Genomic DNA, 26,223 nt, shown 5'->3' with positions numbered 1-26,223 from the left:
AGCTCATCCATTCAAGCATAAGTAAGAAGTGCCACACCTCTCCTTTTTCTTCCCTTCTGGCCCCTTTCTTTCAGTCTTTATCCTCTCCTTTTCTCTTATACTTTCTTCTCATTCCACCCCACTTCTCTTTTATACTAAATACCTTCTCATTGCCATTTCTATCCCGTTTTTCTTCTTTCACTTTTCTCTGTTGCTGCCATTTCTCCTTCCCCAACTTATCTGCATACTCAGATCGTTCTAGTTCCTCACTTCTCTTTTACCAAAAACATTCAGCTTTGGGAATCCCAGACTTTACCCAAATACTACCATTGATGATTTCCACGAGTATCTGTACTACAATTCCAACCTTTGAGTGGGGGAGGCAACCGTCCTCTTCCCTTGTTTCCCTCCATGTAAACAGTCAGATTTCTATGAAGCTTACATACAGGCCAGTTTCAACACTTTTATGCCAAATAGTGAAACTAGCACCCTAAGCTGATATTTCCTTCTATCTGTGTAATTTCATATGTAAAAGAACTGGGTATGTGGCGGGGGGTGTGGGAGCGGGGGGAGAAAGGGAAGTTGATGGTGAGAGCAAAATATACAATGGCTAATTTTTCTCTTCCAAATCACATTAAGTTCAAAAGTTCTCCATTCCAGTAGTATTTATGGAAATAGAAATTCCATAAAACTAAAATGTAACAATTTTATGGTAAAGAACAGGAGAAGAACTCTCTAAAATACACAGCATATACCCCTGGATGATGCTAGAAGAGATTCCAGGTGAATAATTTGCTTCTGGAGTATTTAAACTCAGCTAGTACAATCGAGTATACAAAAGCAATGCAAATTTCTCAGAATCCTAGAAGCTCACAGTCCTGTCCACATGTTTCTGCTGGTTTTAATCTGAGAACTATGCATGAGAGGTCAAAGAGGGAGACAAGAAAAAATGAAGTGGGGTGGGAACAGAGTTTTCAAGAGAACTTCACCCAGCTCAGCACATTTGCCCCTTCATACTCCCATGAGGTCAGCCTAAAATGGTCAGTATTTCCATTTAACTGCAAGAATGAAGACAGCCAAAAGTACATTTCCTTTTACTCTGGAATTACTGAGGATAAGAAAGTCAGTTAAGAGTGCGTGTGTAGAAGGACCTTTTTAGTATCTTAAAGTAGTTGTAAGACATCACTTTCCACATGGAAGCTGTGATATATAGAATTATACATGGTATTAAAAGAAGAATTTGACCAAAGCTGCTGAATATAAAAATAACTATAGCTTAATAGCAAGATAGTATAGTATGAGGTTTGGTAACCTGCAAACTTGGGTCTAAATTTTTATCTTGCCACTTGTTAGCTGTGTGAGTTTGGGAAAACTATTTACCTCTTAGGGTTATGGGGGTGATTAAGTGAGCTTAACAGTGCCTGTTACATAATAAGCACTCAATAAATGGGAGGAATTTTCCTATTACCTGAATTGGGTCTAGGTTCACATTGTGGCTCGTCATTAAGGAGATGTGTGGCCTTGGGCAAGTTACTAAAGCTTTCTAAGCTATAGTTTTCCTCATCTATAAATCAGGTCCTAATAATACTTATCTTACAGTGTTTTTGTGAGGTTCAGATGAGATACCAGCTAGAAAAGTACCTAGAATGCAGTGAGTGTTCAATTAGTGATAGCTATTAATTATAATCTGTGCTAAAGATTTCTGGACTTGTATTCCTATGTACTGCTTAGGAGCTGTGGTCCTTAGACACATGGCCCTGTCTGGCTGAGCTTCAAATAAAGAACCCCGCTAAGAAAGCTCACCATGCTGAAGGCAGTTACGGTGAGGGTAAATACACTTGGGTACCAAGAGCACTCTGGAAATATGCAGTGGGTGATTAAATATGCCAGTGTCCTATTTCTTAATTTACATTATGACATCTGTCATCAGAAACACTTTTTAAATTTACATTACACAAAATGAATTTAGTCCTTCTTCATCACGCCAAAGTTAGGATTTGCTATCTATCCCCAAGGATGATATTCCAGGCTTGTTCCCAATATGTCTTATTTTTTTGCTTTTCTTTTCTCATGTAATGTAGAAAGTAGCCTCCTCTTCTCAGAGGGTAAATACAAGGGTCAATCCCTGATTTACTCTAGGTTCTTGGTGGAGAACATACATACTGGATAGAGAAGAAACCCCTTCTCACCTTCTTGCCCTCAATAACCATGAAGATGCATCCTACCACCGTCAGGGCAATCATTAGATAGCTGATCTTCACTCGCATCTTGTTCTTTGCAGCATCAAGCATCTCCAACCTAGTAATATAATGAGATCATGAGAGAAAGTTATTAACTTTTCCCTTTCTGAAGTTGCTCAGGATAAAAGGCTGTGTATAAATTCAAAATGTAGTAGTGTCTATAAATATAAATAGGGAGACCTAGAGATCTCTTTAAAAAGGGCCTAGAGATCTCATAGGACTTTGGGGAGGATGAGGCATTTTTCGTAACTCATTTATATATAAAATACAAGATAGCACACAATTAAGTACAAAAGAAGAAAACAAAAAGAGAAGTCAAGAACAAAGCCAAAAAAAAAAAAAATGGGCAAGGCATATTAATCTACACTTGCTATGGTGGACCCCAATTTTGGCTCTCAGGTTTCCAAGCAGCCTATAAATGCTAGAAGTGAAACAGTCATTTCTCCCTGAGGTTCTTAAGAAGACATTATGTGATGTAGTCATCGTCTGAAAACATCTTGACAACAGATACTACAATAAGCTTCATATGTTTCAACACAAAGCACAATTCAGAATGATCAAACATTGGAGAAAGTTAACCAATGTGCTCCATATACCCAGCTTTTTGCTCTCTGTCTTGAACCCAGAATAGAGTTGAGAATATCTAAAATCGTAGGAAGATCCTTTAAGCAATGCTCCTTATCTTTTTAAACACATGTTTTGCTAAAATTGAGTGACAGTGAACTTGATATTGTGGTCTTTGGCAAGTGCCAAAGTGCAGCTCTTCTAACCTATCTACTGAATACAGACCCATGTGCCTTAAAAAAAAGTTGATGGTTGGTTCATCATTCTTGTGTGAAACCTAAGAGGCTTAATATAGAAGAGTCTAAAGGCCAATCTACCTTGGTGATTTTGCAAGTAGGCAGTGAGTCATGGTTCTATTTTTAATTTACTTTATTTAAAGAGATGGGGTCTCACCATGTTGCTGACTCAAAATCTTAGACTGAAGCAATCCTCCTGCCTCAGCCTCCTGAGCAGCCGGGGCTATAGGCATGCATTGCCACACCTGGTGGTCACGATTCTGTTACCTCGGTGTCTGGCAGAACCTCAAGGCAGGGGATGTGGAGCCCTTATGGGGCCCAGGATTAACTTATGGCCTTCTCAGTAGATGTGTAAATAGGAAGTGATTATCTCTAGATGATGGGATTGAAGTGCTTTCTTTCCCCTGAGATATTTAACATATATTACTTTTAAAATTGGGGAGGGGAGTACTTTAAAAATGCTTGGAAGGAGGCAAAGAGTCTGGGATGTTGCAGGTGGAAGGAGGAAGATGATGAAGCCATGTACAATGTGATGTAGGAGCTGGGACCTGTGAGGCAGCATGTGGACGGGGTTCTCCAGGCACTTAAGCTGGGCCTGCAGGCTGGCAGGAACCCAAGACAACTGCTAAGGACTGTCAAATTGGTCAGTTAGGAGCACCTGAGATTCCACTAACCACAAACTGACTTCCCATGTTGACGGTATTTTATGGGATTTGAAGTGCCATGATCCTCATGAAAAGTAATCCATTCCATAGGGAGTAATAGGAATGGGCAAGTTAAGCAGTGCCTGTTCAGAACTACCAGCACAAGGACAAATGGCTGCCCAGGCCCAGAAAAGACCCTTCCAGAGTGATTCGTGAGGTAGTATTTTGGGCCTGAGGGGATCTTGAACCAACTATTAGGCAGACTGAGGAAGGTGTTCTATAGCAAAGCCTATACAGCATCTGTTAAGGCCATGGGTGTCTACCAGCTTATTTTCTGCTGGTATAGGAAGAATTAGGGCATAGGCAAGAACCTGATGTCACTGTCATTTCCAGTATTCTCTTATTTCCCAGAAGAATACATGACTTGAGCTAAGAAAAACCAGGGCTTTCCTGCTGAAATAATTCTAGTTAAAGTAATGTGCTATCAATTTGACTGGCAGAAGCAGAAAAGCTCTATTAAAGCTGTTGTAAACAGAAAGTAAATACTACATATTTCCCTGGGAAAGAAATCCTGAATGAGCTCAGATCTTTTTCAATCATGACTTGAAACCAGAGACCAGAAGATCCAGGAATAGTTTCTTGCTGACAGGGAACTTCCACGAGCTTTGTCTGAAGTCCCTGTCCCTGAATAGGATGATGCCTCACAGAGGAGATGACATCTATTTCTCAGAATCTCTTTTTAGCCAAGATGCCAGCCAGTCAGGGTCTTTAACATGAGGCTAGGGCACTGGTTCTCAACCAGGGGAGATTCCCACCCCGCTCGTGCCTCTTGGACATTTGGCAGTGTCTGGAGACATTTCTGGTTGTCAGCACTGCCGCAATGCTACGGGCATCTAGGGGGCAGAAGCCGGGGATGCTGCCAAACATCTTCCAACAAACAGGACACCCCCCTGCCACAAAGCATTATCAAGCCCCAAATATCAATAGTACTGAGTTGAGAAACTGGGTTGGAGGAACCTGCACTCATCATCTACAAACTCTGAAAAAGTTCCATGATCCCAGCCAAGATCCCTTCCCTTAGGTTTAAGGAAATTGGTGACAGGAAGCACTCTTTCCTGAAATCCAGAATATTGCAATTAAATACTTTTACGCCTAAGGTTGAGTACTTAAGTGGATTTGGGGGAATACAGTCATTGTCAATGGTACTTAATTTATATACCTAGATTAAAAACAAACTTTAAAAAAGTCACACTTCTGTAGCCAGGGGATGAAATCAAATAATCAATTGACTTCAGAGTACCTGACAGTTCTTCACCAGTCACTGTGTAACATAACAATGATAAGACACAGGTTTTCTAGCATTGTTTATATTCCAAGTACTTACCAAAGATAAAACATTTGGAAAAGTGAAAAATGTTTTCAAATTTGGTTGAAAAGTTTTAAACAGTTGGAACTCAGAGGCATTGCTTTTCCCTTAGATCAGTGAGAAATGAAAGCTGCTTGTAATACTAAATTCAGCACTCACGAGACAGTCTCTGGGATTTCATCTTCCTTTTTGAAGCGACCTGACCATATGAGGATCTTTTTCTGCCAATCCGTAGGTTTGTGTAAAGGCACTCTGTTGTAAGTGCCTATGAGAAAAACCAGACAAGAAATTTTATGTGTTTGAGATTATAACTCTCAAATTTAACAACAGAAAAATGGTATTAGTGCTTTTTAACTAGTCACTAAACAGAAACACTGAGAAACCTCAAGTTAATTAGAACTTTATTTGAATGGAATTTCTTAGGATGCTTCATTTTCCAAATAAGATTATAAAATCCCAAGGAAACGGTGAGGAGCTTGTCTGACTTCAGCAGACTAAGAAAAAGTTTGTAAGGTACAATCAGATTTTACCAGATCTTGAATGTCAGGCTAAGGGGTTTAGACTTGATTGGGAACTACTGTACATTTTGAAACAAGGAAGAAACTAATATTTTAGGAAGGCTTATTATCTGTACAATGGATGGAGACAGAAAAGGGGGACACGGTAGAGTGGGCAAAAAGTCCAAATGGGAGCCTGTAATACCATGGTGAGCGGATATTCTCTGAACCAGAGTTGTCGCAGTGGAAAGAGAGATGAAGTCAGTCTGAGGATGACTGAAAGAATGTGGAGACTGGTTAAGACAAAGAGGAAGGAGTCACGAAGAACCTCAAACTTGGATGACTAAGACAACAGCAGTATTGTAACTAAAAGAAGACGGGAAAAGACCCAGTTGGGGAAGGAAAGAGCATGAATACTACTTAAAGATTTGTTGAGTCTGAAGGGAATATATGCCATCTGAGTCATTTCATTAATAAGTCGGGAATAGAGATAAAAATCAGTGCAAAGGGAGAGCCAGTGAGGGTGATAAGGAGAAGGCCCTGCTTATATTTTACCTAACGCATAATATCTTAATTTGGTTCATCTTTAGAGTTCTTTAAAACATAATTTCTGGACTACTATTTACTTTGGTGCATCCATTCTCCTACAGAAAGCTCCAGTCCAACCCTACAGGCAAGAAGATGAAAATGACAAATGCTGAAAATGAAGAAACCACTGTGCATGTGCCCATGACCAATATTAGTACAACATGGGAGATCTGCTGTAGGAACATGGGCCTACGTATGAGTAAAACATGAGAAGTGTGACGTAGGAAGATGGGCCTGCATATGAGTAAAACATGGGAGGTATGATGTAGGAACATGGGCCTACGCATGAGTAAAACATGAGAAGTGTGACGTAGGAAGATGGGCCTGCATATGAGTAAAACATGGGAGGTATGATGTAGGAACATGGGCCTACGTATGAGTAAAACATGAGAAGTGTGATGTAGGAAGATGGGCCTGCATATGAGTAAAACATGGGAGGTATGATGTAGGAACACGGGCCTCCCTCAGGCCTCCCATGTTGTGCTCATATTGGTCATGTGCACATGCACAATGTGAACACAATGTGTTCTCTATACATGGGAGGGTATGATATAGGAACCTCTTCTCTTTTGGGTTCTTTTGATTCCAAGTTTTCCTACTCTTTGGGAGCTACCAACTCCATAAATAGAAAAAATAAAAACTTACGGGATGGAGCTCCGGGACTTTCCTGTGGTTTTGTGCAAAATCCATTTATTCTCTTCAAATCAGAGCTTCTGGTAAGCCTTAGAGATGAGGAAACATCTCTTTCACATAACCTAAAACAGCTTCCTAAAAAAGAGAGGAAAATGTTTCAAAGAAAGAAAGAAAGAAAATGTGATGTTTTCTCAAAATAAGAAATACCCGCAAGTTACGTTTCATTTATAAAAGGTAGTTCATTTAGGAAATGAATTTACTATATGTAAGATACACATAGTATATTTAAAGTGCTATGCTTGATGCTGTTTTAAAATATAAATGTTTTATTGATTAGGAAATTAGGAATTTACAACATAAAAATGTTATCAGCTGTAAATTTTAAATAAGTACTTCCCACATGTGTCTTATCATAACAATGGCTCTGGTGGCAATATTATGTATTATGGCATCAGGGCCGTTTAAGTAAAGATTAGTAACCTCCCAAAAGTGATAAACTAGGTCACCAAGTTGCCAATACGATGCTGATAAACTGGTTAGGGGGCTGCAGTGGTCAGCAAGTGACTCTAGAAAGCCTTGCTCCTTGCAAGCCACAAGTCCTTAATTAGAAATCAATTTTAGATGTAGTTTTGAACTACATATAACTTTAAAACTATATATATAATATATATAGTTTATTTTAAAAATTTAAACTCAAAGCACAGATAGTAGCATTACGAACCCCTATATACTCATCACCCATTTTCAACAATGATCGCTATATGGCTAATGAATACCATTTAACCTCTATAAAAACCCTGGAAGACAACCTAGGCAATACCATTCTGGACATAGGAATGGGCAAAGATTTCATGATGAAGATGCCAAAAGCAACTGCAACAAAAGCAAAAATGGACAAATGGGATCTAATAAATTTAACTTTTACTGTGCAGAAACTAAACAGGTTCTGCACAGCAAAAGAAACTATCAACAGAGTAAACAGAAAACTTATAGAATGAGACAAAATTTTTGCAAACTATGCATCTGACAAAGGTCTATATCCAGCTCTATAAGGAACTTAAACAAATTATCAAGAAAAAAACACCAGCCCATTAAAAGGTGGGCAAAGGACGTGAGCAGACACTTTTCAAAAGAAGACATACGGGCAGCCAACAGGCATACAGAAAAAAAAGTAACATCACTGATCACTAGAGAAATGCACATCAAAACCACAATGCAATACCATCTCACAACCAGCCAGAATGGCTATTTTTTTTTTTAGATATATACTATTTTAATCTGACTATACTTCCAACATTTCACAGATGAAATTATAATCACCTGAGCTTTTAAAAAATAAAAATTAGGCACACATACACTTACTCATAATTGCACTGGCAAACAGTTCTTATAAGATACTTAAATCTTTGCGAAGAGATAGCCCCCTTCTTTTCCCACGTGCTCTCAAGTCAAGCCTGATCTCTCTCCCTGTCACCCATAAAATCTCACTTATGTTCCATTAACCAAGATCACATGAACTAACCTGAAAGAAAAGGAGTTCTCTGTCTATATAATAATGTTGGCAAAATAAATCGACATATGTTTAACAAAAGCACACAAAATAAGAGATACAATCAGGTGAATATTATAAGTCATTCTTTCATCATTAACATAAAATTGTAATTCTACTTTTGTAAATTTTATCAACAGACTCTCAAATGCCACACTTGATATATACATATAATAATAAGAAAAATGAAAAATGCATTTTCAGATATATTAAAGAAAATCACTGTTTTATGAAAAATAAGCAAAGCAGCATTACAGTTATTACTCAGCTTTCAAAAGGTTACACAAGACTCTTGCTGGCAAATATTAGGATAAGACATTTTCATAGAAATATCTTAAGTATATATGGAAAACAAAACATATTTAAGATATTAAGATATAAGATGTATTTATGATTTAAAATAATCTCTACACAATTATTCTGCACATCACGAGAATATTCAAGACTCTATTGACTTTCTCCCCAATGAACATCTCTATATAGTAATGATATTCTCAGTCTTTTTTTTTTTGTTTTGAGATGGAGTTTCGCTCTTGGTGCCCAGGCTGGAGTGCAGTGGCGCGATCTCGGCTCACCGCAACCTCTGTCTCCCAGGTTCAAGTGATTCTCCTGCCTCAGCCTCCCACGTAGCTGGGAATACAGGTGCCTGCCACCATGCCCAGCTAACTTTTTCGTATTTTTAGTATAGACGGGGTTTCTCCATGTTGGTCAGGCTAGTCTCAAACTCCTGACCTTAAGTGATCCGCCTGCCTCGGCCTCCCAAAGTGCTGGGATTACAGGTGTGAGCCACCGTGACCGGCCATTCTCAGTCTTTTTTATTTATCTATTTATTTAAGTTCTAGGATACATGTGCAGAACATGCAGGTTTGTTGCATAGGTATACACACGCTATGGTGGTTTGCTGCACCCATCAACTCGTCATCTACATTAGCTATTTCTCCCAGTGCTATCCCTCCCCTAAACCCCCACCCCCTGACAGGCCCTGGTGCGTGATGTTCCGCTCCCTGTGTCCATGTGTTCTCATTGTTTAGCTCCCACTTAAGAGTGAGAACATGCAGTGTTTGGTTTTATGTTCCTGTGTTAGTTTGCTGAGAATGATGGTTTCCAGCTTCATCCATGTCCCTGCAAGGGACATGAACTCATCCTTTTTATGGCTGCATAGTATTCCATGGTGTATATGTGCTACATTTTCTTTATCCACTCTATCGCTGATGGGCATTTGGGTTGGTTCCAAGCCTTTGCTATTTAGTTTTGCTCTTGTTGCCCAGGCTGGAGTGCAATGGTGTGGTCTCAGCTCACTGCAACCTCCACCTCCCAGGTACAAGCGATTCTCCTGCTTCAGCCTTCTGAGTAGCTGGGATTACAGGCGTCTGCCACCACACCTGCCTAATTTCTGTATTTTTAGTAGAGACAGGGTTTTACCATGTTGGCCAGGCTGGTCTTGAACTCCTGACCTCAGGTGATCCGACTGCCTCAGCCTCCCAAAGTGCTGGGATTACAGGCATGAGCCACCGTGCCTGGCCAGAATGGCTATTAAGAAGTCAAAAAATAAGGGATGCTGTGGTGAGGTTTCAGAGAAAAAGGAACACTTAGATGCTGTTGATGGGAGTATAAATTAGTTCAACCATTGTGGAAAGAAGTATGGCGATTCCTCAAAGACCTAAAAACAGAACTACCATTAGACCCAGCAATGCCATTACTGGGTATATCTCCAAAGGAATATAAATGTTCTCATAAAGACACATGAATGTGTATGTTCACTGCAGCACTATTCACAACAGTAAAGACATGAATCAACCTAAATGTCCATCAATGGCAGACTGGATAAAGAAAATGTGGTCTTTTCTTTAGGCTGGGCCCAGTGGTGCATGCCTGTAATCCCAGCTACTTGGGTAGCTGAGGCATGAGAATTGCTCACTTGAACCCCGGAGCCAAAGGTCGCAGTGAGCCTAGATCATGACAGTGCACTCCAACCTGGGCAAGAGTGAGACTGTGTCTCAAAAAATAAATAAATAAAATAAGAAAATGTGGTACATATACACCATGGAATACTACACGGCCATAAAAAAAGAATGAGAGCATGTCCTCTGTAGGAACACAGATGGAGCTGGAGGTCATTCATTATCCTTAGCAAACTAACACAGGAACAGAAAACCAAATACTGCATGTTCTCATTAATAAGTGGGAGCTAAATAATGAGAACACATGGACAAACAGAAGGGAACAACAAACCTTGGGGCCTACCTGAGGGTTGTGGGTGGTAGGGAGGAGAGGATCAGAAAAGATAACTAATGGGTGCTAGGCTTAGTGCCTGGGTGACAAAATAAACTGTACAGCAAACCTCTGTGACATAAGTTTACCTATATAACAAACCTGCACATGTAGCCCTGAACTTAAAAAGTTTTTAAAATATCGTTTAACCTAAACTCCATCTACTATCTACCCCTTACTAGATTGTTTTAAAGCAAATCCCAAATATTATATTAGTTCATCCACAAATACTTCAGTATGTATTTCAAAATCATATCTGAAATACTAATATAATTTTTAAATGTTCCTTATTATCAGTATATTATGATCAAATCCTATTAAGATGAAATTTCTGATAGGCTCTTTTTTTTTTTACAGTTGGCTTATTCAAAATAGGTGCACAAACTGAATATGGCTGATGCTTCCTGAGTTTCTTTAAATCTATAGGTCTCCCCTCTTACTTTTTAAAATAATTTATTTGTTAAAGAAACCAGTCTTTAGCCCTATAGTGTCCCTCAATTTTAGATTTTGCTTATCACACCCCCATGGTGTTGTCCAACATATTCTCCAAACTCCTCTATTCCTTGTAAACAGATTTTTGAGGCTTGAAAGATTTAGATTAGATCTTTTAGCAAGAATGTCATAGGTGGTACTGTGTCTGTCTTATTATGCCACATCAATAGGCATATGCCAATTTTGTCTCTTTTCATATTAAGATTGTTCAGTACATGCTATCAGTCTGATTCACCTTTTAGAAAGTTCCCCATCAACCTTTCATCTATTTTTTTTTTTAGCAGACAATGGTCATTATTACCTAGATCCATTTATTTCATTAGGGATTGCAAAATGGTGGTATTCTCCCCCTTCACATTAACTATTTGGTTATCTTAAGGCATAAACCATGCAGAAAATGTGGAATAAATGCTGGATTCTTTCCCTTTATTTGCCAGTTTTAAAATGAACAAATTGGTTTTCTTGCACTTCCTTACGCTGCATTTTTACACATGTGATGTGCTCTAGACTGTTCCTTTTAATCCCATTGGGAACCCTTCTAAGTTGGCTCCCGAGTCCTTTCAACACATCCTCAGTGGTCATTGATAGCTTTCTTTCTGACAAGATATTCCAGACTGATTTTAAATGTTTTCTGCCCGAGTTGGAATCACACATTCCTCCCAATGGGCTCTGGTTCTTTTAAAGAAATGTTTTTAGAGACTCCTTAGTGGGGGCTCATTTTTTTTCAGTTTGTCACTGTTTTTGCCTTTTCAGTGAACAAAGCTAGGAAATACCTTCATAAAATAAATACATTTAAGACATTAGTTTTGATTAGCAATTCTTACCTTCAGCTTTAGCATGAATAATTTTAATTAATTAAAATCAGAAGCAGAGACAACCAGAAATAGTTTTGATCAGGTGGGAGAAAAGGAGAGTAATTCTGATCTTGGGATTGTGGTGCAGATGAGGCCAGGTCTGGTACAGGCTCCTGAGAATCACAAGACACCTAAGAGCCCCTGAGTCCCTAGGATGTGGAGCAGTGGAACAGAAATGAAAGCTGGAAAGGCACCAGAGATAAATCTGACTAGGGCTTTGCCACTATATGATGCTCTAGATGACAGAAACGGAATGTCCAAGACTTGTATTGAATGCAGTAAGAGTGTGCCCTCAGACCTTTGTGGTTAAAAATGAATTTGCTAATAGATAAAAAGACTGTGCCTTGGAAGTTCCAAACTCCCACTTGGGTGTCTTGCAGCCTCAGAGTTTGGAGCAATAAGGGGAGGTGAGAGAGGCAGTAGGAGTAAAATATGGTTACAGAGGCGGTTTTCCCAATGATGGTGAAAAGCATCATTTCCTTACTTTTCCCCCTTGCTGTTAAAAAAAAAAAATCTTTTGAACATAACAATTTAAAAGACACTAATGTGGATTTCTCATGAAAATATGTTCATGGTTGTTAAGATTTTTAAAATAATACTTTTATTGATACATAATTCCCTACCATAAAACTCACTTTTAAAGTGTGAAATTCGGTGGTTTTCATATATTCACTAAGTTGTGTATTGATCACTACTAATTCCAGAAGACATTCATCACCCCAGAAAGAAATCCTGAATACATTAGCAGTCATTCCCTGTTTCCTCCTTCCCCCAACCCTAGAAAGTCACTAATTTACTTTCGGTCTCTATGGATTTGCATATTCTGGACATTTTATATAAATGGAATCATACAACATGTGGCCTTTTATGACTGTCTTCTTTTACTTATATTTTCAAGGTTCATCCATGTTGTAGCATTTGTCAGCACTTGATTCCTTTTTATTGACAAATTTTATTCCACTATACCAGAGTTTGTTTACACATTAGTCAACTAATGGACATTTGGGTGGTTTCCACTTTTTGGCTATTATGAATAATGCTGTTATAAACATTTGTGTACAAGTTTTTGAGGAACATGTATTTTCATTTGTGGGGTATATACTAAGGGGTGAAACAACTGGGTGATATAACTCTCCATTTAATCATTTAAGGAATTACAAGACCATTTTCCAAGTGGCTGTAACATTTCACATTTCCATATATGAGGGTTCCAATTTCTTCACATCCATACCCACATTTGTTATTCTTTTAGATTATAACTGTCCCAGTAGGTAGGAAGTGGTATCTCATTGTAGTCTTAAGTTACATTTATCTAATGAGTAATAATGAGGATCTTTTCATGTACTAATTGGCCATTTGCATATCTTCTCTGGAGAAACATCTATTCAGGTCCTCTGCCTATTTTTTTTTAAGTAGGGTTATGTCTTTTTATTTTTGAGTTGTAAGAGTTCTTTCCTTATCTGATATGTACTTTGCAAATATAGTCTCCCACTCCATGAGTATCTTTTCACTATCTTGATGATGTCCTTTGAAGTACAAAAAAATTTAATTTGGGTGAGGTCCAGTTTATCCATCTTTTCTTTTATTGCTTGAGCTTTTGGTGCCATATACGATATCACAAAGATTTACTCCTATATTCTAAGAATTTTATAGTTTTAGCTCTAACATTTAGGTCTGTGATCCATTTTGAGTTATACTAGTATACTTTCTGTGGAAAGGATCCAAATTCATTCTTTGGCATGTAAATATCCAGTTCTCCCAGCACCACTTGTTTAAGACTGTTCTTTTCCGCACTGAGTTGTTTTAGCGCAATATAGAAAATCAATTGACTGTAAATATGAGAGTATATTTCTGGACTATCAATTCTGTTCCACTGATCTAAATGTCTGTCCTTATGCCAGCACCACACTGTCTTAATTATTACAGCTTTGTAGTTAAGTTTTTAATCAGGAAGTATGAGTCATCCAACTTGGCTTTTCTTTTTAAAGATTAGTTTGCCTACTCAGGGTCCCTTAAATTTCTAAATTTCTGTATGAATTTGAGGATCAGCTTGTCAATCTCTACAAAGACCCCAGCTGGGATTCTGTTGGGGATTGTGTTGAATCCATAGATCAATTTGAGGAATTCTTCCATCTTAAAAATATTAAGTCTCTCAAACCATGAACATGGGATGTCTTTCCATTTATTTGGGTCTTCTTTAATTTCTTTCAGTAGTGTTTTTGCAATTTCCAGAGTACGTTTTAAACTTCGTTATTCTTTTTGATGCTATTATAAATGGAATTTTCTTCATGTTTGCATTATTTATTGCCCATTTATCTTGCATACTGCAAAACTGTTCAACATTTAGTCTAACAGGGTATGTGTGTGTGTATTCCTTAGGATTTTCTATATACATGATCATGTTATCTGGGAATATAGTTTTACTTCTTTTGCCACTTATTGTTTTTCCTGCCTAAATTCCCTAACGAGAACCTCCAGTAAGTACAGTGTTGAACAGAAATGTCTGTTGAAAATGGACATCCTTGTCATGTCATGGGGGAAATGCATTCAGCCTTTCACCATTAAGTCCGATGTTAGTTGTGGGTTTTTCATTTAATGCCCTTTATCAGGTTGAGGAAGTTTCTTTCTATTCATAGTTTCTGAGTGTTTTTATAATGAAGAGGAGTTGCATTTTGTCAAATGCTTTTTCTGTGTTTACTGATGTGGTTATGTGTTTTTTTCCTTTATTCTATTAACATGGTGAATGATGTTGAGTCAGGAGTCCTAACCTTACATTTTTAGCATACATCCCACTTGATCAGTCTATAATTTTTCATGTCACTGGATTCATTTTGTAGCAGTTCTTGAGGATTTCTGCATCAATATTCCTAAGGGATATATATGGATCTATAGTTTTCTTGAGATGTTTTTGGGAGGGGTTTGGTATGAGGATAATGTGGCCTCATCAAATGTATTGGGAAGTGATCCCTCCTCTTTTGTATTTTGGAAGAATTTGTGAAAGATTAATTCTATTTTTTTCTTTAAATGTTTGGTAGAATGCACAATTGAAGCCACCTGGGCCTGGACTTTTTCTTTGCAGGAAGTTTTAAAATCACTAGTTCAATCTCCTGTTACAGGACTTTTCAGATATTTTATTTTTTCTTGACTTAGTTTTGATAATTTTTCTTTTTCTAAAAGTGTGTCCATTTCATCTGGTTTATGTAATTTTTGGCATAGAGTTGTTCATAGTCTCTCCTTGTATCCTTTGTGTGTTTGGCCACAGAGGGCTGTCTGGTTATCTTAGTGGTCAGCTAGTAACTGGAGAGACTAATAAATGCCTTTAAGTTTATTAAGTGTTTGCCTACGGGCTGTGTGTGCATGTTGGGGCATGTCTTCTACCCTCAGGCAGGCAGTTTGCAACACTGCCTTAGCCTTCTGATATAGTTTGGATCTGTACCCCCACCCAAATCTCATGTTGAAATGTAACCCCCAGTGTTGGAGGTGTGGCCTGGTGGGAAGTGAGTGGATCATGGGGGTGGATTTCTCATGAATAGTTTAACACCATCCTTCTTGGTGCTGTCCTCGTGATAGTGAGTTCTTATGAGATCTGGTCGTTTAAAAGTGTGTGGCACCTCCCTGATCTCTCTTGCTCTTGCTCTGGACATGTGACATGCCAGCTCCCCCTTCGCCTTCCACCATGATTGTAAGTTTCCTAAGGCCTCCCTAGAAACTGGACAAATGCCAGTATCATGTTTCCTGTACAGCCTGAAGAACGATGAGCCAATTAAACTGCTTTTCTTTATAAATTACCTAGTCGTAGGTATTTCTTTTTAGCAATGCGAGACTGGCCTAACACACCTTCCATTCGTGCTCGGACAGAGACTAAATGTGAGGTGAGAGCTTACAGACCTCTCAGGTTTTTCCTGGAAAATGTGTCCAATCTTACACATATTACATTCTAGAAATATGTCAGAGCTTTCCAGATGTCAGGATGGACATCTCATTCCCCAGCTTCTTGTTTGACCCAGCTGTTACCCACTCCATGTTATGTCAAACAAGTGCTGCTGATTATTTTCAACAAATGCACCAGGGAAAACACTGTTTGCAGTGAATAAACTCCAAGTCAGGTGAAAAAAGATAAGCCCTGTGAATGGGGTTTCCAGCGAACTGTCAGACAAGTCAAATAGTAACAATTCTCTGCAGCTGGAAGTTTTGGAGAACTCTTAAACCCATTCTGCCTTCTTCAGTGCCTGCAAGGCTGCTGGTTTTCAAAGTAACTGTGATTTGTGAGGCTGTTGGTTTTCAAGGCTATTGTGAAGCTGAAAGAAGACAGGAATAAAGCAAGTTAAAACTCCACAAGACTTGCTGTCCTACCACGATTTCAGGCTTTTTTTTTTTTGGATAAATGCTCCTCAGATTGTCACAAATGCCTGGTAATTTTCCAGAGTTCTGGAAAAGTTGCTTCTGCCAACTTCTGGCAGTGTTATCATTGCTTTTGGGTAAAAATGGATTTTCAGAGGTCCTTACTCTTGACACACCAGAAGTTGGAATCTCTATTTGTGGTTACCTGGCACATGGTCTTTTTCATAAAAGGCCTCATTTATTTTGTTTTCTAGGGCTATAAATGCCAGAAAGCTTTGCCTGGATCTGGTAAACACAACATCAGTGCCACCTAGTGGAAAGGAGATAAATTAACTGCTTTTAGCTTGTTTCCTCATTTAAAATGTGGATAATGCAGTGTTTCTTGTACCAAAGTTGATTTGAGGGTTAAATGGAAAAGCAAATATGGGAGCATCTGGTAAGATGCTTGAAACACAGCAGGCTCTCTAACTGTTAAGTTTATTTTTTTTTTGAAATATTATGTAAAACATTAACTTTGATAAAACTTCTAGAACACTTTTCAATTTTACCCCTAATGTGGTCAGGATTTCTGACAAAGGTAATTATGCAGTTATGAGGCCATGGGAAAAGTCCATGAAACTCTTCAATAGATTTTCATAGCACTCAGGATTAAGACACAATTATTAAATCCCGTGATCCTCAAATTTTAGTGTTTTAGTGTTTGGTGTGAATCAGAGGAATGCCTTGTTAAAACACAAATCATGAGGCTGTCTACCTCCAGTTTCTGCATCCACAGTTCTGGAATGGAGGCTGGGAATTCGCATTTCTAACAAGTTCCTAGGTGATGCTGCTATGCGGGTTCTGGACTATACTTTGAGAACCTAGGCTTTTCTCTCCCCTAAGATGTGGTTAAATATACATAACATAAAATTTACCATTTTAATTATTTTAAGTGTACAATTCAGTGGCATTAAGTACATTTACACTGCTGTGCAACTATTACTACTATCCATCTCCAGGACTTTTTCATCTCCCCAGAGAACCACTGGTTTAATGTGACCTACAAGGCCCCATCTCACACAATGCTATCCCATTCCTCCTTTGGCAGGCACTTACAAAAGGAACAAGGTTAACCGGCAGCAAGCTAGAAGGACTCTGCTCTTTAAACAGAAAAAGAATCAATAATTATTTCCTAAGACAGCTGTCCTTTCCCATTCTTCCTAATTATAGAACAAAGGCAGTTTAGGAGAACAGAAGACAAACTGCCTCTCGGCTAGCTCAGTTTGAGAAATAATAAAGCAAAAAATGCTAACATGTATACCTACTATCAGTGACATCGATGTATGTTGGAGTAATTCATTCAACAAAGTACTTCCTATGTGCCAGGCGTTGTTTTAGGCAATATATAAAAAAGATAAAAATCTGTGCCAATAGAACTTGCATTCTACTGGGGAGAAAGTTATACATATGTTAGATACTAAGTGCCAGAGAGAAAAAAATAAACAATGGGGACATGAAGTATGTGTTTGGAATGGGCTGTGTATGAAATTTTACATAGAGTAGTTAGGAAGTCCTCTGTGAGAATGTCACTCTTGAAGGGAAGCAAGGGCTAGCTATGCAGCTATCTGGTGGAAGAATATTCCAAACAGAAAGAATTATAAATGCAAAGACCCTAAAAGATTCTAGAGCCAATAAAGAGGAGGCCAGTATGGCCAGAACAGAATGAATAATGGGAAGACAAGTAGAATTTGATGTGAGAGAGGTACTGAGGTAGTTATGGAGGGTAAGGACTTGGAGACATGAGAGGTTCACCTAGATCAGACTGTATCTCCCAACTTTTTCTTACTACAACTTCATATTGTATGCTAATAACTTTTACCTCCCTACAGTATAAATGCTGATTAAAACATACACGCATATTATCTTATTATAGATATTAGAATAATAGACTAATGTAAAAATATTTTTTTAAAGATGAGGTCTTGCTTTAAAAATATTTTTAAAAATGTTATCACTACATAGTGAAACCCCACCTCTACAAAAAATACAAAAACTAGCTGGGCGCAGTGGCATGTGCCTGTGGTCCCAGCTACTCAGGAGGCTGAGGCAGGAGGGTGGCTTGAGCCCTGGAGGCAGAGGTTGCAGAGAGCTGAGATCATGCCACTGCACTTCAGCCTGGGCGATAATGCCAGACCTTCTCTCAAAAATAAAATAAAATAAAATTTAAAATTTAAAAAAGTTATCGCTAAAAAATGTCTGAAGTATTTGATGTGGTCTTGGTTTTTATTTTGCAATTATAACAACATGAAAGCATAAACAAGCTTTAATATCATTACTAAGACCTTCGTTTTCTCTCAAAGAGACAGAATATATTGACCAGACGTCCAAGCCAGAAATTTTCCATCCTCTGGTGGATCACGATTAAAAACATACAAACCAAAAGAAAAACAGCCCTTTAACCCTCTAGCTGGACTTAACAGCTTGTCCCTGGCTGACCAATTCTGTGTCTCCAGGGCCCTAGCAGGAAGTTAAGATGAAGCCTCACAGCTGTCTCTAAGGCTCTGGGTGGCAAACGGCTAATCTTAAGAGTAAAGGTTCTTAACTTTTTTATCTATCGAAATCACCTGGGGGACCCTGTGAAACAGATTACTGGACCCAACTGATACAGTCAGTATGGACAGAACCTGAGAATGTGCACTTCTAACAATTGCCCAGGTAATGGTGAAACTTCTGCTATGGGGGACCCATAATCTGAAAACCAGTGCCTTAGAAATATCATTGCTAGCTGGAGGCTATAGTGGTCAGCCAGGGTGAGGCTGGTTGAAGTACCAGCTTCTCTCCTGGTAGTCCCCTCGTTTCCATAAATATCCTTTCCAACCCCATGATAGACAGTGAGGAAAGGTAGGGATGCTTTTTCTTTCTCAGAATCTTTCAAGGTCCTCTTGGAGAAAACCATAGGTGATGTGACTGGAGATATGACAACTCTCTGGGAATCAGAGAATCAATACTACAACCCACTCCCCAGAGTGTCTATCTGAAACTCTCTAGGCCTTAGCTGTTGACCTGGGCTTTGTGACAGAAACAGACTCCCCATATCCGTTTTCTCATCCTTCCCTGCAGGCTTGAAGAAATACCAGTCTTCCTTTATTCTTAAGTAGTAATCCCTCTGCTGAGGGATGTCGTACCAAACTTATCCTTATTTTCCACTGCGTTTTTCCTGCCAAATGTTATCTCCCCCATCTTTAAAATCAAAACTAAAAAACTTATTTTTTTTTTTAGAGACAAGGTCTCACTTTGTCACCTAGGGTAAAGGGCAGTGGAGCGATCATAGCTCACTGTAACTTTGAACTGGGCTCAAGCGATCCTCCTGTATCATCTTCTGGAGTAGTTGGGACCACAGGCAGATGCCACCATGTCTAGCTAATTAAAAAAAATTTGTTTTGTAGAGATCGGGTCTCACTATGTAAAAACCTTTGTACCACCAAGTTGTTACACACCATGTTATTATGTAAAAAGCTTTTAGTAAAACAAACTTTAAATGATAAAAGTAACACTTGCTCATTACAGAAAATTTGGAAGTTAAAAAAAGATGTGAAGAAAAATAAAAGCACTCATAATCATAGCACTTAGGGATAACAACTTGGTGCATTAATATTTCTTTTCAGACCTTTCCTATACTTACATAAAACATATACATTTTTCATAATCAGATAATACTGTATCTTGCTATGTCACAAATACTTTCCAAGATATTAATACTTTTAATAGCTGTATAAAACCCAACACACAGCTATAATCTGAATGTAGTAATTCCCTACAACTTGATTTCTTTCCAATTTTTCAGTGTTATAAGTAATGTTTCAATGAACAGTTCTCTACATACATCTTTGATGGTATTTCTGATTATTTCCTTAGAATAAAATCCTGGAAGTGAAGGGTAAAAGGGTATGAACCCCTTTAAGTTTCCATCTATCTATCTTATCTATCTATCTATCTATCTATCTATCTATCTATCTATCCATCTATACTACTTTCCAGAAAGGCTGACTACTTCTCCAGCAACTTCTACTAGTAGTTACTGAGAATTCTGTCTTATTACTCTACAATAACACTGAAGGTCCACTATGTTGGACAAAGCATTCACTTGTTCTCAACAGGTACTATTAATAAAATTCTTATTTCCTCTTTTTCATAGCTCAAATGATTGAATAAATGGCATGTATCTACTACTTCACTTCACCACCCACACTTTATTTTGCTACAATGTTTCCTTCTCCAATCATTTTACTAAAATTACTCTACCAACATTAGTGACCTCTTTCTAATCATATGAATACATTTTTTTTTTTTTTTGAGACAGAGTCTTGCTCTGTTGCCCAGGCTGGAGTGCAGTGGTGTGATCTCAGCTCACTGCAAGCTCTGCCTCCCGGCTTCACGCCATTCTCCTGCCTCAGCCTCCTGAGTAGCTGGGACTACAGGCGCCCACCACCACGCCCGGCTAATTTTTTGTGTTTTTAGTAGAGACAGGGTTTCACCGTGTTAGCCAGGATGGTCTCGATCTCCTGACTTCGTGATCCGCCCACCTCGGCCTCCCAAAATGCTGGGATTACAAGCTTGAGCCACCGCGCCCGGTCATGAATACATTTTTTTAGATTCTCATCATTAGCCCTTCTGACTCTACTCTTCCCATTTTTGTGGCCATTTGATTCGACCGATCTCATCTTTCTACAAGGATTCAATGCCTCCTTACATTGTACCACCAAATTCTCTCACTTCATCTCCAACCTCTATGACCAATCTTCTTTAATGTCTTCTTTCCCAGTTCCTATTATTTACACCATGTCACACCTCCAAGGCTTAGTCCTTGCTTCTATTCTGTGCTACTCTCTGGAAGGACTCCTCCATTCTGTTTTAAAAATCAACTCCAGACTAATTGCTCCCATATCTTTATCTCCATAACTTTACTCTTCCTTTGCCCTCAGGTCTTCAACCTCTCACAACCTATAACTCAGTGCCACCTAAACCTACTCAATAATGCACCATCTTCTCTGCCAAACTAACACAAATCTTTGATGGCGTTTCTGATTATTTTTCCAACTTTCTTATTTCTGACAATGAGGCAATACTTCTGTAGTCCTCAACATTAAAAAACTTGTCTTTAAGTCCTTCCTTACTCAGTATCTCCAAACTCATCCTTTCTTCAAGACACTTCCTAAATATATTCGTTATTTCCATCATCACCTCACACATCAGTTACTGTAATATTTTCATAGGTAGCAGCAATTCAACTGGTATGTAGTTGCTGTGTTAATTTTCCAGAAATGTTTCTTGTGTTACTTCTCCTGCTAAAAGGTTTTTTTGGTCCAAATTCATTTGGTTCAAACGTCTCCAAACACTACACTTTACCTTCTATTACCTCCTGATCAAAATCCCTAAGGTAATCTTTCCTCTCTCATATCCTTTTTCAGACTCATTACCGCCCCTACATGTGCTCACAACTCATTACCGCCCCTACATGTGCTCACATCACTCCCACACCCCTTCATTTCAATGGAGCCTTCAAGAATCTCAGAATTCTTGAAGCCAATGGTATATTATATATGTTTGTTTGTTCATTGCAATAAATCAGCCCTAGGAGTGGGGCAGTCCATTCATTTTAGAGCCTTCACAGTATACACACAGGGCATCCATTGTGTACTCAATAAATACTTGGTAAGACCTGGAAAGGAGCGATAAGTAAAGCCAAATGTGGGGGTAGTTAAAATGCGTACGTTCTCATTTAGGTTTGGTTAGCAAGAACAAACAAAAAGAATAAGGTAGCAGAATGTGGTAGAAATAAAATCAGAATGGGAGCCAGGGGATATTGGCTATGTCCCAGGTCTGTACCTGTGTGATCCTTGGCAAGCTGATTCCCTTCTTGGCCCTTAAGTTTCCTCATCTGTAAAAATTAGAGGACTAAATTACCTGACTTCTAAGATACCTCTCTACTCTAATGCTCTGAGATGTGGGTTAAACTAAAAGGAAGGCAGCCCATAGTCCATTACATTGGTAACAATGACGGTAACAAATTCATTTTCAAATCTGACCAGTCAACAGAGTTTAGGGGAGCAAAACTTTCTTTCAATAAGAAACATTCTTGTAAGGTCATTCCATTCCTTTGAACTAATAATCATTCTGTGGAAAGATACAATATCCTAAAAGTTATATCTATTTTATTCTTTCAGGAGAAAACAGGTGTGAAAACTCACCTTACATTTGCAGCATGTTCCAAGATATTTCCTAGCATCCTTCATCCAAAAAATATGTATTGCCTGTCTACTATGAACTGAACACCAATAAGTGGTAAGGACTGAGTAAAAACAAAACAGATCCAGTGTTTACCCTTATGAAACCCAGCGTAGTGTGGGTAAATGGCCATTTAGTTCCTAATCATCTGTATCAGTGCTTTTTAACTTAAAAAGCATGAACTGCTCTGAGTAGCAGATATAAAATATGGACCCTCTCTCTCAAAAATGGTATACAATCATAAAAATTTGAGAAGTTCACAGGACCTCTCAAGTGTGGAGGTGTCCAGTACCACAAGTTAACAACCCTGATCTGTATCTACAACTACACCTACAAAACAACAAATTCGAGCTCATAAAAGCCTACATTATGTTTGCTATATTGTTTGCTAAGGGAGTATACCAAAGATTTCCAACAGAAACAAAAGTAAAGGTCCATCATTTATAAGGTTAAGTTTTGATCATCTGAAATTTCACTTACCTAGAGAATCTTATTCCAAATATTCTGGATAAGTAAGGTATGCCTAGATTATGCTTCTTTTCTTTCTTTCTTTCTTTTTTTTTTTTTTTTTTTTTTTTTTAGACAGGGTCTCACTCTGTTGTCCAGATTGGAATGTGGTAGCATGATCGTATTATAGCTCAATGCAGCCTCAAACTTCTGGGCTCAAGTGATCCTCTTGCCTCAGCCTGAGTAGCTGAGACTATGGGTTTGAGCCACCATGCCCAGCTAATTTTTAAAAGTTTTTTTTTGTAGAGACAGGGTCTTGCTAAGTTAGCCAGGCTGGTCTCAAACTCCTGGTCTCAAGCAATCCTCCAGTATCAGCCTCCCAAAGTGCTGGGATAGCAGGTGTGAGCCACCACACAGCCTACATTTCTATTTGATCTTTCATTCCTTTGGCTAAGGCTGCTTATTAAAGCAGTCTTCTTTCTTGAAAAGCCATTTGCACATGAAGGGTGTACTTTCATTTCAGAACTAAATCTGCATTTCGTGACTCTTCCATTTCAGATTAATGAGATCCAATTAGTCATGACAAATTCACACACGCACAGCCCCTGAATGAACAGCTTGAACAACAGCAAAAAGCACAAAAATTCCAGAATTAAAGGGTACCCTCTCCTGGCTCTAACATTTTTTGGCAAAGAGATCCTGGAGAAGTCATCTCTGACCTATGTTTCTTCATTTATAAAGTGTGGGAGGAATAAGACTTACCTGAGAGGGCTGCTATGAGAAATCCATCCAACAAAATAATGTATATGAAAGTATTTAGCTATGAAGTGGGTGAAAGGCAGTAGGTTGTTGCGGAGTTGCTCACAAAGCATCAGACATTCGTGGAAGATCATATGGAGAGAGCTGCTCATATAACATCCTTAGTGTGCTATTACAAATTTTATATCTGAAGTAAAATAAATTGTTCTTAAATCACTCAAGGAATTCTGCTTTGGTTAAGTGGTCAATAGTGAAGTTTTTACACATCAGAAGTTTGCAGAGATGCAAAAATAAATTTATGCAAGATGCATAAATATATTCTCAAAGCAAGAAGATGAACTACTTACAATATACTCAGTATTAGTTCAAAGATGTCAAAGTAGTTCCAAGATGTCAAAGTTCTTTTCATGCAGTCCATTTTAACTTTTTTACAGAGCAATGATCCTTTCACTTGCCTTGTTGAAAAGCTTCATAATGTTAATAGGATGTACAGAAGATATTTTAGGTGAATTAGTTCAACAAAACTGACAAAATCAATGAAATCATAGTATTGAGGATTTTAGTGGAAGAAGTGTTTGCTTTTAAAGGAAGTAAATATAATAATACTCTCTAGTTTGAGACATGTTTTCCAGTCCATTCTCCACCGGAACACCAGATAAGCTGTGTAAAGGATAATCTTGAGGTGGGGAAGGTTACGTATCAAACTTGTGAAACTATGCAACATTCACTCTTTTTTTTTGCATTACTTCATTTACATTTACAATATATATTTATATTATTTGAATAGCCAAGTTTGGGGCTATTTTTCCTTTAAAAATTTAATTAACAACTTTTTAATAATGTAGTGTGTGCCATTGAACAAAAGATCTCTGGTACCCAGAAAAGAGTCAAAATGCAAGCCCTCTGATTTCTCAACCCCTACTATGCCAAGGCTCTGCTGGTTCTCCCCCCAAAAAAGAATTAAGCTTTCATTACCTAAGTCCAAAATAGTCATCACACAAATGTCTACCACCAAAACAAACTGCAGATCCTTCAATTACACACTTCCTCCAAGAAATTCGAATCAATTAATTGTATAAGTGTTTAAAAGTAATGTATCCTCCATTTTAAGAAAACAATTATTATTAATCTCTAAGACCTAAATCCTTGGCCTAATCAGACATTTAATGAGTGGGGAAACTTCAGACTGGAGGTTTTCTGGGATAAACTCCAGAGAGGAAGGAGCAGGGGGAAGAGGGAAGACTCAAGGAGAGCAATAGATAGGGGAGGTTAGGGTGGAAAGCTGAATGCATGGGTAAAGGGGAGGTCTAGGGATAGTAGGTGCTTTACAGACTGAGCTCAGGGGAGGCTGAGGACGGGGGTGGGGAGAAGGGTAGGCGCGTGGGCAGTTAAGTTGGTGGGAGCTGGGTGGATGGAGATGAGGGTAATTTACGGGCAGTCTCCAATGCCTATCAGCAGCTGCTCACCTAGTTCCCTCCCACATGGCTACTAAGTAGATAGGATTCCGAGGAACCGAGAAAGTGCGTCATGGAATGGAGCCACTCCGGGGCCCAGGAAGGCTTCAGGATTCCCCCACCCGCAGCGGCCGGGCCAGCTCCCTTACCTCCCATATCCCGACTGGCGTCTCACCTGCCGCCAGGCGCAGACCGCTGAGGCTCCCCATGGCCACTTGCTACTCCGCCGACCAGCGCAGAACTTCGCCGGGGACGGTGGCGCTGGTGAGCTCAATGTCACCCAGCGTTGGAGTGGGAAGGACGCAGGCGGCGCCGGGGGGCGGGGCGTGCGCGACGCGGTGTACAGGCCTGCGCCAGTGCGGGGCGTGCAGGACGTGCGCCACGCGCTGGAGACCCGCGGCGCCAGCCTAGTGCCCCTGGCGCCGCATCCAGAGCCAGCCTCGGAGATGGTCCTGTGGAGTGTGGCGCCGTGGGCCCTTGCCCTAGCGGATATGTACCCATGGGAGTACCTGTGTGAAATAGAAAGGAAATGTGCAACTTTCGTGATCTGTAAACTCCCGAAATACACCAGATAAACCAGTATTCCAGTATGCCGCTCTTCCAGTGTTTTCAATGAACATATGCTTTTATCAGAAAACACATAATTGGACTCTGCTCAGTGGCCCTATCTCTTGTTGGAGCATCCCTCAGACTAATCTGAGAAATTAACATGTATGTTTTCAATTTGTTTTCTATTTACCTATTTTCTAAAAACATTTGATCATCTCCATCCTAAACACTTTACTCATACCCACCCACACTGCCAGAAATGCCGTTTTTTCTTGACGTTTCTTAGTGGTCCCAAATTCTTAACAAAGACCCCTCTGCTCCAGGTTCCGGGGAGGAGGTTAGGCACTGGAGTGAGAGGTATTAGAAAGGCCTCACTTGCCTAGATTTCCTTCAACGACCTGGTAGGGGAACCACAAGGAAATTGTTTCCCTTTTGTGAAAAGATGGGATTGGAGTAAACAGTCCCTTCAAGGTCTGACAATCTTTGATCCATGTAT

General features: G+C 39.1%; 1 protein-coding gene across 2 annotated transcripts in view; it reads right to left on the bottom strand.

Annotated features, from left to right (window-relative positions):
* FAM162A (family with sequence similarity 162 member A) overlaps positions 1 to 25,639 on the bottom strand; it is a 28,419-nt gene extending 2,780 nt beyond the window's left edge. Inside the window, exons 1-4 of one of the 2 annotated variants that reach the window (XM_003825193.5) lie at positions 25,354 to 25,639; positions 6,760 to 6,882; positions 5,189 to 5,294; positions 2,169 to 2,277 (exon numbers count right to left, since the gene is read on the bottom strand). In XM_003825193.5, the coding sequence (XP_003825241.1) occupies positions 2,169 to 2,277; positions 5,189 to 5,294; positions 6,760 to 6,882; positions 25,354 to 25,387 (372 nt within the window). In that variant the 5' untranslated portion in view covers positions 25,388 to 25,639. Of the gene's footprint in view, positions 1 to 2,168; positions 2,278 to 5,188; positions 5,295 to 6,759; positions 6,883 to 25,327 lie in introns of both variants that reach the window. The other variant, XM_008950490.4, reaches the window with a different exon arrangement.
* Positions 25,640 to 26,223: the final 584 nt, after the last annotated feature.

This window comes from Pan paniscus, chromosome 2, assembly GCF_029289425.2.
Source record: "Pan paniscus chromosome 2, NHGRI_mPanPan1-v2.0_pri, whole genome shotgun sequence".
NCBI classification, from domain to species: Eukaryota; Metazoa; Chordata; class Mammalia; order Primates; family Hominidae; genus Pan; species Pan paniscus.
Note: the sequence above shows the minus strand (reverse complement) of the source record. Positions and strands in the feature narration are given on the sequence as shown.